Source organism: Maylandia zebra, linkage group LG18 (assembly GCF_041146795.1).
Source record: "Maylandia zebra isolate NMK-2024a linkage group LG18, Mzebra_GT3a, whole genome shotgun sequence".
Lineage (NCBI taxonomy): Eukaryota > Metazoa > Chordata > Actinopteri > Cichliformes > Cichlidae > Maylandia > Maylandia zebra.
The window spans coordinates 10,345,538-10,360,537 of NC_135184.1; the positions used below are offsets into that span (position 1 = coordinate 10,345,538).

Here is a 15,000-nt window from a genome sequence, read left to right on the forward strand (position 1 = left end):
GTTACTGATCTCTGTCAGTCAACACAGTCCATGAGGTTTGTGAGTCTGATGATGGCTGTAAGAACATGTCATGCTAAAGGTGCAGCGGTATTTTCTACTTCCAGTCATATGGATTGATGTCAGCCTATCACCAAAAGAGACAACTGTTGGTTTATCTGTGCTGTTGCATCAATTTTGACTTGTATTTTACTTGTAATGTCTGAATTTCTGGCTGAGATGAGTGTTTCTAAAACCTTTTTGCTGATCCAGATACATGTTCCAGGCTTTATTTGTTTTGTGTGTTTTTATATTTTCTTCATTTTTTTTTTCTAGAGGAATCATCTTTACAAACAATGTAGTAGACTTGTTTTGAGGTTTTTAAGCTTTTCTTTGCACAATCCCACTGATGATGGGTTGGCCATTGCCAATATTAGTCTGATATATTATTGGAGCTCTTCTTTTGACTTGGCTTCAGGAGTTTTGGGCGTTATTAACCTGTCCCGTCATTCAGCGGAGTGGTTTGGGACCTTTGTCAGTGCTGATGACAAACCTAGATAAGCTGGCTGTGTGAGGATTTACAGAACTTCCAGAAACACCAACAGTCTAAAGATTTAAAATCCACATAGTTATGATTACTTTAACAACAGCCAATGAGAGACGCAAGTCTGAAAGAAATGAAAGTTTGAAACGGCAGCCTTGAAACAACAAGCTACTACAACTGTCAGTTGGGCTGTTGAGAAGAGGATTTGTGATATGTGCCAACAACACAACTTCACATACACCGCTAGTCCTGGATTAGCAGTGTTGTTAGGCAGTGGTAAATATTTTTGCCTTTGAGGCTAACGTCAGCTAACGTACTGCTGCTGACAAATATTACTGCGAGTTAACCTCCACCATCCACATTTTTTTCGATTCAGCTTTCTGCCTTTCTTCTCACTGCACAGTGTGGCTAAAGTACAAGAAACTGGATGCATCACAGTTTAAAGTTTTGCTGCCTTTGTGTTTTCAAACTCGTAGCGTGTGCATGTTTCAGATTTGAGACAACTGTAAACTTCTTGTGTGCATGATGCACACTGATATTAATATTTGGTGGGATTTTAAAACCCATGTACTTTAAGTCAGACAGAAATCTGAAAATTTTTAAACATATAAACAAACATCAACTATTGGCCTGACTTTAATTTCAAGTACAGTATCAGGCCAGAATTAGACAGAGTTGAATCCCAATGGCACAGTAGTTTTTATTTTGATGGAAAAATAGAGAAGCATTTGTTGGCAGGTAGGAAGTGGACTGGAGGAAGAAATGAATGAGGAAGAGGAACATTTTGGTAGCGTTATGGTGAGAGTTTTTTCTTTTCTTTTTATTTCCCAGCTCTAAAGTTGTAAACAACCAAACAAATGTTCCTCATTATGTTAGATTCAACCACCAAACAGGCCATAGAAACAGCACACCTTGTTGTTCGGGTAAGAACATTTTAAAGGCATTAAAAAAATTACGGCTTTATCTCTTTTTTTTTTTTTTTTTTTTTTTTTAAGGCATGAATGCTTGGTAAACAAATTTTAAATGGTTTCAAACAAATTAAAACTCTTCTAGCTCTGTTTTTCATTTACATTATCGCTACATTACTAATTAAAAGAATTAAATACTTTGTACATAAAATGAGTCATGTAAAACCATAATCCAGATTAACAAAAACCTTTGTGTCGCTTGTTAAAATCAGATGACCCTCCTGTCAGCTGACTGAGGAATAATCAAAGGACGCACTATGGAACTGTGTGTGTTTGTGTTTGGCTGTATCTGTGAGTTGAGGGAAAGGAAGGAGTGGTTTTGCACTGAAATGTAGGATCAGATCTGCTGCAACCTCAGTGGGACACCATCTACACAAACCACTGTCCTTAAGGTTGTTAGAGCCCCCTGTGGGACCGAGCCGTTCTCTCTTTTCAGTCGTCTCTTGAGGCCAGAAAGCGATAGCAGAGAGGATGTTGCGGAGCACATGAGAACACATGCCAAGCCTTTTCCCTGAGAGAGAGTGTGTGTATGTGTGTCTGTGTGTTAACCGCTTTTTACTTGAAGATGTTTTAAGTGATGCCCTATGTGTGCCTGAGATTTTAGTTTTCCTCTAACTTAATTGTTTTGTCTATTCGTTGAGTTATAGATTCAAACAGCCAGCCTGGGTGGACATTTGAAAGCGGTTAAGAAAGCCTAAAGCTGCCCTGCGTTGCATGCTACATGCCACAAGATTGGCTACACTGCCAATGTGTTTTTATTTTGTTTCTAGAGACCAGAGGCTCTGACAGCTTCTTTTAGCCTGAGGAGAATCACATTAGAAACACCACTCATTTCCATAGCACCTGATATACATTTTGGCTAAAGTGTCTAACATGTAAATCTGTGTCGTAATGTACAGTATGAAAAAAGTAAATCATCACTATGGTGGTTTTAAGCTCAGTGTAAGCAGTGCTGCAGAGGACGATGAGAACTTATGCTCCACTTAAAGATTTGGGGGGTGGGGAGGCTATAAATAGATTTTTTATTTTTGGGTTAAAATGCACGTCCAGCAGAGAGACAGAGCGAGCCTCGTGAATGGTGGATATCTGTGAGTCTGTTACTGTGTGCGCCGACCACACACATACACAAATACCTTTCTCTCTCTCTCTCTCACACACACACGCACACACACACCCCCTGCTGTTGACCAGGAGTGTAAAGGCATAGTCTGCTGGAGGACAGCAGTGGCGCTGCAGGTTCCCTGCTCAGAGATTGTGGAATGGTTGTCCATAGATCCCATCCCCTCCCTCCCTCCCTCCTCCCCCTTTTTTACTCCTCCTCTCTCCCCCTCGCTCTCTATCGCTCTCTCTTTACTGAGACTCCCCCCTCCTCTCTCTCCCCCTATGTCGCTCCCTTTTCTCCCCCCACCCCCCTTAGAGCTTATGTAAACTAGCTGTGGAGCCAGGGCAAGCTGAGGCTATTTTTAGCAGCAGCACTGCAGAGCAGAAACTGGCTAGGGTCACGTGTGCGAAGCCGAATCAAAGGGAGTATCCCGGCAATGCGCTGTAAACAAAGGGAAGGTCAGTAGCAGAAGGTGAGACACAAAACGCCTCTGTGTTGGTTTTGTGTGTTTCTGTATATGTGTGTGTGTGTGTGCGTGCGTGTGAGAGGGAGACTATACACTTCCTGACTATACTTTCTCTTAATGCCCTGACATAAAACAAATCATTGTAAGTGTATGAATGCACTCATATGCTTCCCTGCTTTCTCTGTCTCCCCCTGCCCCACACACACGCACACACCCACACAGCTCAACCATTTCTTTCACTGCTGAGACAGACAGAGGGGAAGCTGAATGGATCAAAGTGAGGTTTGACACGCGAGGATACATTTTGCTGCCTAATCATGACCAGGCCTCCTCATTGGCTCCACACTCTCTCCCAGGCCTAGCAGAGTGAGCTACACACAGACTCTGAGCCATGCAGAATCTACGAGCGGGCACATGACTATGTGTGTTTAGCATGTTTTGTCACACATGGGGATTTCAAACCCTCAGAGCACCACTTCAAGGTTGGCCTCAATGCGTTCAGTAGCATGCAGGGCCAGTTATCAGCGAGTCCAGAGGATAGTTGTGTCCAGCCACACCCAGGCAAAAGGTCTCCCTCCACCTCAGCCACTAGTCAAACAAGCCTCACCTTTCACCTCCTGTGGAACGTGGTCAGAATGGGACACAATGCTATTAATAGAAACCTTTTTATATAGATATTTTTTTTGGTGTCACAGCGGTTTGTTGACAGTTTGAGCTGTAGGGTGTTTTGTCAGGCTGAGCTAAAAGAGGTAGCTTGGAGGCTAACTTAAGTAAACACTTGGTTGGGTGATTTATTGTTGCAGGCATTTGTAACCTGAGATTTTACAGCTTTATTATACTGAAAGTAACCACGTAGACATGGCTATCCCCCCCTCCACCCCCCCACCCGAGTCTAAGAGGGTCATGAAAAGAGAATATGCTACACCAGCGAACATCCGGTTCTTCCTCTTCTTCTTTTCCTGTTGTGGTTTTTCAGTGACTGATACTCTCCACTAAAGCAATATTTATTCAGAAATGTAATTCTTCTGCTGATGTGCTTTCACAGCTGCTACAGGTTACAGATGTACTTACATGTGCATGTTATGAAATAGTCTCCATGTGTGAATACTGGAATATAATGCCCGTACAAAGTAATCACTTAATTTACATTTCCTTGTTTCATTTTCTCAGTCGTGTGGGTTTTAAGATTCGACTATATATATTTCAGTATTTGGGTGTATTATTAAATATTAGACGTTACTAAAAATTGTTACATTTAAACTTGGTTTAATATTTTCTACTTTACACCTGTATTTGTTATAAAAATGCATCTGGTGCCATTTTACCAGACATGATACATTCACAGAAGATTACTACTAGTAGTTGTAGTGCTGCTGCTTCTGCTGCTGTTGCTGTGACTGAAATGGATGTAGGATTTGTTGACAGAGCTGCAGTTGAGATGTTTTTTTTTTTTTTAAAGAACCATTTCAGATATATTGGTGTCACTGATTTTTATGACTGGTGTTTATTTTCAAATTCACGACTTTGATTAGGTAGACATATTTCAAATATGTTGGCCTAATGAAAAGCAAAGGAGACTTATTGTGCTCTCATCTCATAGAACCCAAGGTGTGCCCAGTGTTTTGTTTTTTTTCTAGGTAGAAAGTTCTGTCTGCCTTGTGGCAGGTATTCACAATTTTATTAAATAGTACATTGAGTAAGGTTTTTTTTTTCCCCGCTACTACAATAATCTGTGATACCTGTTTGAGTCCTCTGACCCTGTTTTGCACTTGTTAACTGGGAAAATAATGACACGATGCACTCATCCCACTAATCACAAACACATCAAATCATGTCTCTTCCATTTCCCCTGATCTGCTTGCATCACAGGAATGTGAGGGAACTAATTTGTACGAGGGATGTTCCTGGTGACTAATTTACTAGTCAAAGAACATTAACCAAAATTAAGAAAGTAATCCACAAAAAGATAAAAGTTGAGTGCAGGCTAAACTTTGTCCGCACAATATTTGAGAGTTGTGTGAGACTGCTGAATCACATTTTATTCAGTATTCACTTCAGTCGTTTTCATTGCTGCTGAAATGTGTGGTTAATTGTGGCAAGCTTGGCACACACAGGTGACAGCAGTAGACTTTCTTACCTTGCATGTTGATGTCCACACATCTGTTGGGTTTTATGGAAGTTTTTCTCTGACACAGTCCAGAGACATACTAGATTAAAAAAACCAATAGTAATAATAAAAAACTGCAGAACTGTGCTGGGTTTTGTGGTTCTCTATGCGAGACAGAGGGAGTACTGATGAAATAATGAAATATGAGCTTGTTTTACATGCTAGCATTTCAGCTGCCAACTAGCAAAGGCAGAAACTATTAACCATTCAGGTGAATGATTTAATCTAAAACAATAGCTGGACTAAACTGCTGCGTTTTAAGGTGGTTTGAATTTTTGATTGTGTGAGATGTGTTTATCCCTGTGTATAGCTTAAACAAGGCTGCCTCGGTTTCACCAGTGGTTTGCATTTACCACTTGGTTGTAAAGCATCATTTTCATTTTGATGTGTGTCACCTGGGCCACACCTGTTTCAGTTATTCTTGTGGTTTAATGCCCTGTTGTTGTTGTTTTTTTGTTTTTGTATTTTAAACTTTGCCACAACCAACACTTTGTCTCTGAAGTTCTGCCTGACTTGGTGTGTTCTTTGCATGCATCACACAACATTTTACGTAGCTCCCATTCACTTAAATTGTGGCTGTTGATTTTGGTTGAATGGTTCAAGAAGTTACTTAATACTTTTATCTTGACCTTGATAGAAAATGTCAGGAGATCAAGGAAAGAATTAATAAGGACATGGGAAGAGAGAGCTGCGGTGTGCAGGGAGTCCAACTGCACTCAAAAAGCTTCTTTAATAATGTGATGGTTGATGCCAGTGACATGGTTCTGCAGTATGGTGGTGTACCTCTGAAACTTAAAATATTCACTTTTTGTAGTCCATCTTCAAAGTCCTTCCACTTTGTTTTGTCCACTTTTTAAAAATGTAAATCTACGGCCTGCACACAGCGCAAAATCCTGATAACCACATTTTATTGCTGCAGTATAATATCCATCATTCACAAAACACATCAGCAGGTTATGACATGAAATGGAAAACACACTGTTAACATTTACATGATCTGTGTCTCTTGTCAGCTATGTTGATCGTTTGTTTCTAATGACGGTTGCGAAGTGGGTTGCTATGAATTATGGGATAGCATTAGCTTCTTTCCTTTCATAAAGGATGCTCCAGTGTATCCTCTCCTAAAGCGGGAAATAAATGAAGCATTGAAGGACCTTCCCGGAGTATCTAGAGAATTCGATCCAGCTCTTATTAAGGCTGCCACGCAGATACTTCCTGGTCACTTCACTCTGTAAGCAGATTTGACCATTCATCCAGAACTTGTGGTTGTATTTTACTCGTGAGCATGAGAAGGTGGATTTGGAAAATAATCTAAGCCGTGAGCTCGTGGTGGTCTCCCACCAAACATACAGATGCAGTATACAGTGACACAAATACAGTAATAGAAAGCCAGCGCAGGCCACGGTTCTGCTGTGTGTTGATGTATGAGCGCGTCTGGGAATGGAAGGATACAAGTGCAGCCTGGCTTAGGAAGAGAGGGAGAGAGAGGAGTGGTATGGACTGTCTGGGGTTGCCATGGGAACCCAGCTGCTAAAACCAGGCAGGGTCAGTGTGGAAGAGAGGCTGCATGCAGCGTGAGAGAAGGGATGCCACCCGGAGGCCTGTTTGCAAACTACACAAACATCATACGCACTGAAGTTCAGGCTGAATTCATCTTTAAATAGTAAGAAAGGAAAAAGAATATTAGCTCTGTTTAGTGCAGAGTTTTCTTTCATCCTCTGTCATTATGGATTATTTCCTATCACCCGGTTGTTCAGGCCTGTAGAGCTTAGTTCAGGCTTATGCAATCTGCACTGATACTGTAGACGCCCCTGTCTAATATTAGTCATTGGTTATTGACTTTTGATTAGGGGAAAAGAGGAAAAGCTCATTTTCACTGGGTCACTGGTTTACTTCCAAGCGGAACAACTAATTTGACATAGAGGCTGCTGTTGTTTACAGGCAAGAGATTTGAAACCTGCTCGATAATGTTGATTTAGACTATTTTTACTAGGTTTTCTATTTCTGGCACAGACTCATTCAGTAGCTTACTGACAGCGCATCGATGTCGGGCTTCAATATTATTTAGAGAAACCCATAAGTCAATGGCACAGTGAGAACTGTATTTGGGAGCTCCACATGGGACACAGTTCACTCCCAATGTTCCCACTGTAGCTCCAATTCAGAGGCTGAGACTATTTTAAACAGAGGTAATGTAATGGTCCACACAGACACTAAGCAGAGACAAAAGGGCATTACAGGCTATTTTACATTTTTATACAACACCTTTCAAAACCATGACTTGATGCCGGCCTGGAAGGCGAAATGGAGGCCTTGAGATAAAGCAGGCTCTTTTGTTTACACAAGATTTGGTTTGACTTTCAGGAGTGTCTCCGTTCTTGCTCCTATATTTAGGAAGTACCCACTGAGCCGTTGATGGATTTGTCTAGTTTCAGATCCATCTCCCAAACTGCACAGTGTTCCTGTTTGGATGGATGAGCTGAACCCCCCGGGCTTGGATCTTTCCAGCAGGTGACCGGGATCCTGCACAGCTCCACCTTCGCTGTGTCCCACCGCACGTGGCCCTGCGTGCTGTACCAGCTCAATACATCGGACAGGCCGTGTTATGTGACGAGCTGTGCAGCGCTGCCAGTTTTGTTAGGATACTGGGCGTGTTTTGTAAGAGAAGACAGATGAAGTGTTGAGTGGAAGTTCTTCTTTAAGTTTACAGTTGGTATGTAGATACTAGTTTAGGTTAGACTTTTTGAAATGAGTACAAGTACAGCTGAAAACATTAGTCTGCTGATATAAATATAATCAACTCTTTGGTCATTTTTTAAAAAGAAATCTGCATTACTAAAGTGTTTTCAGCAACAATAACAGAATACGCTGCTTTTTGTTTTTATGAAATTTTTGTAAATTCATGGCATTATGTTTTTGCAAAAAGTCTCTGTCGCCTTATTTGACATAAGTTTATGCATTTTCCTGTTATTTCTAACCATTTCATAAACATGGCTATTATGCTAAAGTAAATTCCGGTAGTTTTCCTTTCCTTTCGGGGGCACACCAAAAATTCCTCAAAGCAGGAAAAACCCCAGCACTGCTAGCTTGAGAAAAAGTAGACACCTGAATTTGTTATCTTTGGCTGTTGGAAATTGTAATCATCTTCTGACATTTTATAGCCGCAGTTGTTAATAGAAGTGGGAAAGTCCTCAGAGAAAGTGGTAATTCATTTAAACACAGTTAAAATGGGAAATACTGAACTGTGAAAAGAGGTTTGAATATTTGATTTTAAAGCAGTAAATGCAAAGACAGTTTGTACTTTGCATGCAAATGGCTGTTTTCAAAGGGCTTAATTACCCATAATGCTCTTGGAAATCAATGCAATGAAAAAAGATGCTGACTACTCATGTTAAGGGGCAAGTTTTGCCTAGTTTTAATGTATGAAAGCATGTGTTTGTTTTTTTTTGGGGTTTTTTTTTTTGTTGCTCAAAACAGACTAAATTGTATGTGGTGACCACAACTAGTCTGCATATAATTCAATTTGTGTTCTCTTAACTGTAAAATTCACAGACTTCTGTTATTTTCAGCCACTTTCTAAGCAACAAACGTATTGAAGCTTGATTAAATTAAGCCCAGCTTAAGAAAAACTGCCTTTCACATTTATTCAGAAAAATATTTGGGGACTTGGATCTATACAACTTGTACACAATACAAAACTGAATTAAATGCACATTACAGATAAAAATACGCACAGTTCAAACAGAAAACATTTAAATGGAGGGTTACCAGTTAGAAACAGTGCAGTGGGTCTGTTGTGTCCAGCAGTGTGTTTTCAGGCGCTGTCACCAGCCAGTTGGAGACTAAAGTGAGAGTCCATTATACTGGCCCGAGCGCTCAAAATATGGAAACTATTGATCGGATCCTCTGAACTGCTAATTAAAGATGGTCCGCTATTTGTAAAAAGTCAACCCAATTATCAAATGAGCACATGAGTCTGGGTTGCTGTGGGTCGGTATGAAGGTTTCCAGTGTGTTGGAGGGGATTTTATTTTATTTTTTCAGTATTTATTCCTGTCTTTTGATGTCTTCAATTTTGTTTTGCTTTGGACACGTGCTTTTTTTTTTTTTTTTTTTCATGCACATAATTAGATTTTAGCACAAATTTAAAAGTGATCTGTTCTATTTTGGTCGTCTCCTCCAGATATCTGGTTTATTTTGGTTGTTTCCTTGTTGTGCCTGTTGCAAGGCAAACATGTACCCGAAGAAGGTGCTGTGGAGCTGGGTGGCCAGTGACTCTGAGCTCTTGGTGGAAACATACCCACCATGAAAATCTTCCCCCTGCACCCTTTTCTGCTCATTGGGCAGCAACATGTTGCCCGGGGCACTTTGCATTAACTGTCCCTCAACATATCGGAGTGCTTGAGTGAAGCTCAGCCTGCGTATGTGCAATAATGCTTGTGTATGTGTTTCATGGAAAGACTAGACAAATGGCATAGAAGAACTAGAGGGGGTGCACTGCTAAGTGAAATGAACGGCTTAGCTATTTAGCGCCATAAAGGGGCTTTTTTTTTTTTTAACCTGACGATAGCACTGTGAAAGCTCATCTCAAGCAGGGACGTGTGATGATGTTGTTTGTGCCGTGGTTTAAGTAGAGTTTTGGGAATTGTTACATCCTCGCTTTAGAAAGTAAACAAAAACGGTAAAGAAAGCTAAAAATTGTTACGATGCCTCTCATTGGTGGGGTCTGACTATATTGAACTTGCTGTGTAGTATATTTCTTATGTCAATCCATATGATTCTGCCCACAACAAAGTTTATACATAGCACACAGGCCGGCCCACAGCACCAGCTCAACACAAAAAGAATAAGAGGGGGACTGTTAGAGCAGATTGTTGGTATTTTTTCTTTTTAACTTTAAATATATATACAGAGAACAAACTGTCATGAAACAGTAAAAAGCCTTCTTTATAAGAGCGCTACTGTGCCAGGCTAAAAACAAATGAGAAATTACATCTCATTTAATGTGGTTTGATGGTTGTGAACAAATTTTAAAGTCATAAAACTAATTCATAAATGCCAAGCATAGTTTTCTGTGTATATATTGTACACATGCTAAAAACAAAGTGGCAAAATGGCGGCCTGCTATCCCTCCAAAGCCACAAATATGACAAAATGACCACATCACACAAAGATCTCCAACGCCAGCGTTGAGCAGTTCTTGGAGGAAACTGAAGAAACGGAGCACAAACCACAGATTTCTCTGGACCTTAAACCCGTCTATTTGTAGCACTCAACCAGAACAGCTGTAGTCACTGTAAACTGCACTGAAACCTTTTGATAAGGCATTATCTGGTCGGCCACTTGATGATCAATGTTATCTTTTTCGGCCTTTTTTCCTGGATCCAGTACTCTTGTTTTTTCTCTTTCTTTTTCTTTTTCTAGCCTCTTGCCTGGTACAGAGACTATATTTGGATCTCCAGTGCTCTACCAATAGTACTTCTGTCACATGGCAGTCACAAAGCACTCAGTAATTATAACCTAGCTGGGTTTCTGCAAGGAAGGCTGACTAAAAATACTCTCATATTGTTGCAGCAATGGGGCAAAAAAGCTGGAGAATTTTAAAAGGCTTTGCCTGTATTTTTGCGTGTCTGTGTGTGAGGGAGGAACACTTTAACATATACTGCGCCGTCTCAAATAACGGTGCAGTGCAGTGGGGTTTACTGGTTGTGTTTCTCGTCTCCAGAGAAGCGCTAATTGGTAAATAATATAATTAATTGTGTAATATGATGGGTGTGCTTCATGTTGTATGACTTCAGAGCCAGGACAAAAAGTAAACGCTGTGCTCTAAACCACAGATTCGTGTTTTCTCTCTCTCAGCGCTTATTTTTATTTATCCGTCACATCTTTGTGTTTATTTAAAATCATGTTTTGTCTGTTATTGTACTCAAAGTGAACTTGATTATTTTCTTGATCACTAACCTGGCGTTATTTTGGTAATTGAGTATTTCTGAATGTGTGAATTGGATAATTTATAGTTGACAGGTGAAATTGTTTAAAATATTGAATAAATGATAAGTGATATGTACTTAAATGCATAATATATTGTGTAACACGCGCAAACACGTCAACCGAAAAGGTGACAGACTTATGGAAAACATGAGTATTCTGGTTTTAGATGATAAAGCATGTTTGAATGATGCTTTTGAAGGAGCTTAAAATGTAAGAAATATTGAAGAGGAATTGACGAGAGCCTTTAAATTCACAATTCACAACTTGTAACATTAATCACAGTTATAAAATAAAGCAAAAAAACCTCGATGCAAGTCAGCTTCATACTTTTTATCAGCTATTTGAGTTTGAATATTTTGAGATTTATTTTTTATTTTTTTTATCACAAATCTTTGTTACATCATCTCAGGTTCTAGGACTTTGATTCATCACCATATTCTGACATTTCATAGAGGAAACAATTAATGCAGCAGACTAACCACTAAGAAAAGTGTGAGTCTGAGACCTGATCTCATGAAATGTTCACGCTGAATTGGCTTCCTACCTGATGAAACATTTTCAGAAGCCCACATTGTTTACAGAGTCTGGTTGGGGGTTTTTTTGTGTGTGTTTTGCTGCCCATTTGTCTGTAATTGCCTATGTGCATCATTGACCTCTATACTCGTCAGAAATAACTTAAAATTAAATTCTCATTGCTACGACCCCAGCTCCCCAGGGGAAGGGAAACATTAACAACCAGTTGAAAATGGGTTTGGGGAAAATTATCATCTTTTACTGAGTTGAAGTCTACAGAAATAATATAGCTAAGCGGAAAATAAAAATAGGACAAGCTAAAGGCAGCAAGAGCTGCTAAAAATAATCATAACCAAAAGAGACTCTTACCTTAGGTTATTTTCAGCTTCCTGCTAAAACCATATAACAAAATAAACAAAAACACTAGTTTTACTTGTCTTCACAAACTCCTCAAACTGAACACAAGATGATGTGGATTTTATTGTTTACTTGTTTGTTTTTTTTCCTTTCCTGGGAAACGCTGGCCAGTTTTGTTTATTCAGGACTCAAACCACTAACATTATACACATAATAGAATTATAGACAAAGAGATGGTAGATGCAGGGAGACACGTAACCATACAAGATGTAAGATGTAAGATAGAAAATCCCACATGGATTGTGACGTTTCGTTACAAAGCAAACCATGTCCATAAACGTCTCTGGTGTATGTGTCAGGTCTGTAAAGATGATTTTCAGGCTGAATTGAATGTCTAAAACGTGTATTCACGGTTCACCTTCAAAGGTCAGGTTGTAAATCAAAGACATTAAAGAATTGTGGGAATTTTACATGCTGGATTAGAGTGTTGATCCAATGGAGAGGAAGGGTAGTAAAATAATAAAAGGACAATTTTTAAATCCCAACTCAGGCTATGGTAATGTGTCCTGAGCACTTCATCTGTTACTTACTTAAATATTGCATAATTAAAACGGCACAAAAAGAAATTACATTACATACATGTATTTTGGACGTCAAATGCGATGTATAACCGGCTGATTTTGGACAGCATTTTTATTTTTTTTAAATAATGATGGCGTATTTGGTTTCCAAGTGAACTGCTAGAGTTCATTTCAGATGTGACCTTCCTTTTCTCTGTACTGCATATGTTAAACGTAATCATCCTGCAAGCGTATTTACTGTTCATGTATATGTATTTACTGTGAGAAAGTGGAGTGCTCTTTCAAAAATAGCCTTACTTCTCCTTTTTTGTGGGCAGAAACAGTTGGTGTGATGAAAACATTGTTGTCGGAGCACATGAGCAGCGTCTCTGTTATCTAATGGTTCATAATAGAGCATTCATTCTCGGTTATTTAATTCTCATTGGGTGTGTTAGGTGTGCTACTTGTAGGGCTGAAGTGAAAATGAACTGACTACAAAAACTCTAAACCTGAACGCGGATCTTCTGACGCTTTGGGTTTCCTGTGCACCGCAGCCGTGTTGGCTGTCTTGTGATAATGTGAAGCTGGCGAGCGTTTGGGTAGAAAATGAAGGATGTGAGGGGGAGCCTGTTTGGTCCACATCTGTGTCCTACTTACTAGAATCACTCACCAGCTTCAGATGTAGATGAGGAAACTTTGTAAGATGTACACACTTTTATCCCCTCTGCTCTGACAGACACTTTGTACCATTCTTTCTATAAAATGTGTCTGCCATATGGCATGGCTGTGACCTGGAGCACTTTGGATTTAATTTGAAATAAAGCAGGGTGATGGAGATTCAGATGTTCTCTTCCTGATGGAGTAATCAATCAGGTGATGGGATAATGTATATGCTTTTTGGGAAAGTGACATTTTCAGTTGTTTAAATTGTTTAACCCATAGTCCTCCAAAATAATAATAGAAATATTATAGTTTGCTGCCCCTCCCTGAACCTGGTTCTGCTGGAGGTTTCTTCCTGTTACAAGAGAGTTTTTCCTTTACACTGTCTCCAAGAGTGTGCTCACAGGGGGTCATCTGATTGCTGGTGTTTTTCCTCTCTAATATTGTTGGATCTTTACATTACCATACAAGTGCCTTTAGGCGACTGTTGTATTTGGCGCTACATAAATAAAAGTAAATTGAAATTGAATTTTTCACATCTTCATTGTTTTGCTTTTTTTGGTTTTTGTTTTTCACAAAGAAAAAAAAAAAGGGGGGGAAAAACTTTTTAAATTGTTGTCACTTTACTTTAGGAAAGTAAATAATCATTAAATCATATAAACTGTGTGCGAGAGAGCGCAGTTTATAGCTTTTTTTTTTTTTTTTTGCAAGTAACATGAATTTTGTGCAGTAAGCACATTTGTATTGTAAAAAGCATTTTTGCTTTGTGCCCTGTTGTTGGTTAATTTCTTACCCTGTCATTCAGTGTTGCTTAATAGTAAAGCTGTTAACAACAGCAAGCTAGATATCAGTGAATCCGTGTTAAAAAGAATAATGTTGAAATATTAACAGCTGATCTATACATTTGGCTCGTGGACTTATTCTTAATAACATTGCGCCTTGTCTTTTCAAATACCCGTGGTGTATTTTAAATGTATCATGGCCCTTGGACCGGCCTTGCTGGAGTCTTTTCATGATGTGATCCAGATGATCCAGGGGCCTGCGTGACCATGTGTCCCCAGCCTCGGTGTCCTCATCCTGCCTGCTGTGCTGCAGAGAGGCCCAGCTGCTGCTGCTACCGCTGCACATGCTCTCTCAGTAGTGAAGAGATGGCAACAGCAAGCTGTCTAACCTCCACAGTAACCGCCTTATGTAATCACTCTGGCTAGAGACAGACCAAAATAGCCCAGACTGAGCAGGCCTGCCCTCTTGTGGCATACAGCTGCCTTAACACCGGCCTAGCAGGCCTAAAACAGGAGTCAGACATGGCAGCCGTTTCCTGCAGCATTCAGTGTAGTATGTAAATATTTTAATGTACTGCACAGATATAGCAAAATGCATTATGTGCCATTTGTAGTTTCCAGCTGATCAGATCTGGAGTTATATTTTTGGGTTAGTTCAGTGAAGACGACGTATTTATGAAAACAATGGTCAATTATTTTATAGTTTTACAGTTTAGTGACTTTACATTTTCTATGTTGATGACTCTTTCCGCAGCACATACAAAATGGTTGGAAGACAAACAAACTTTAACTACTCTTCTGTTCCCTCCTTTGCAGTTTCCTGGACAGAATTGATTCTGTAAGACAGAGTGACTACACGCCAACAGACCAGGTCAGTTCTCCTGCCAGTGTACTCGGTATTAAATGTATAATCAC

General features: G+C 39.8%; 1 protein-coding gene across 2 annotated transcripts in view; it reads left to right on the top strand.

Moving 5' to 3' along the window:
• Positions 1-15,000, top strand: part of LOC101482928 (guanine nucleotide-binding protein G(olf) subunit alpha) — a 53,985-nt gene that overhangs the window by 31,333 nt on the left and 7,652 nt on the right. For both annotated transcript variants that reach the window (XM_004555256.5, XM_012920217.5), the window contains exon 6: positions 14,902-14,956. In XM_004555256.5, coding sequence (XP_004555313.1) covers positions 14,902-14,956 — 55 coding nt within the window. The remainder of the gene's footprint in view (positions 1-14,901; positions 14,957-15,000) is intronic.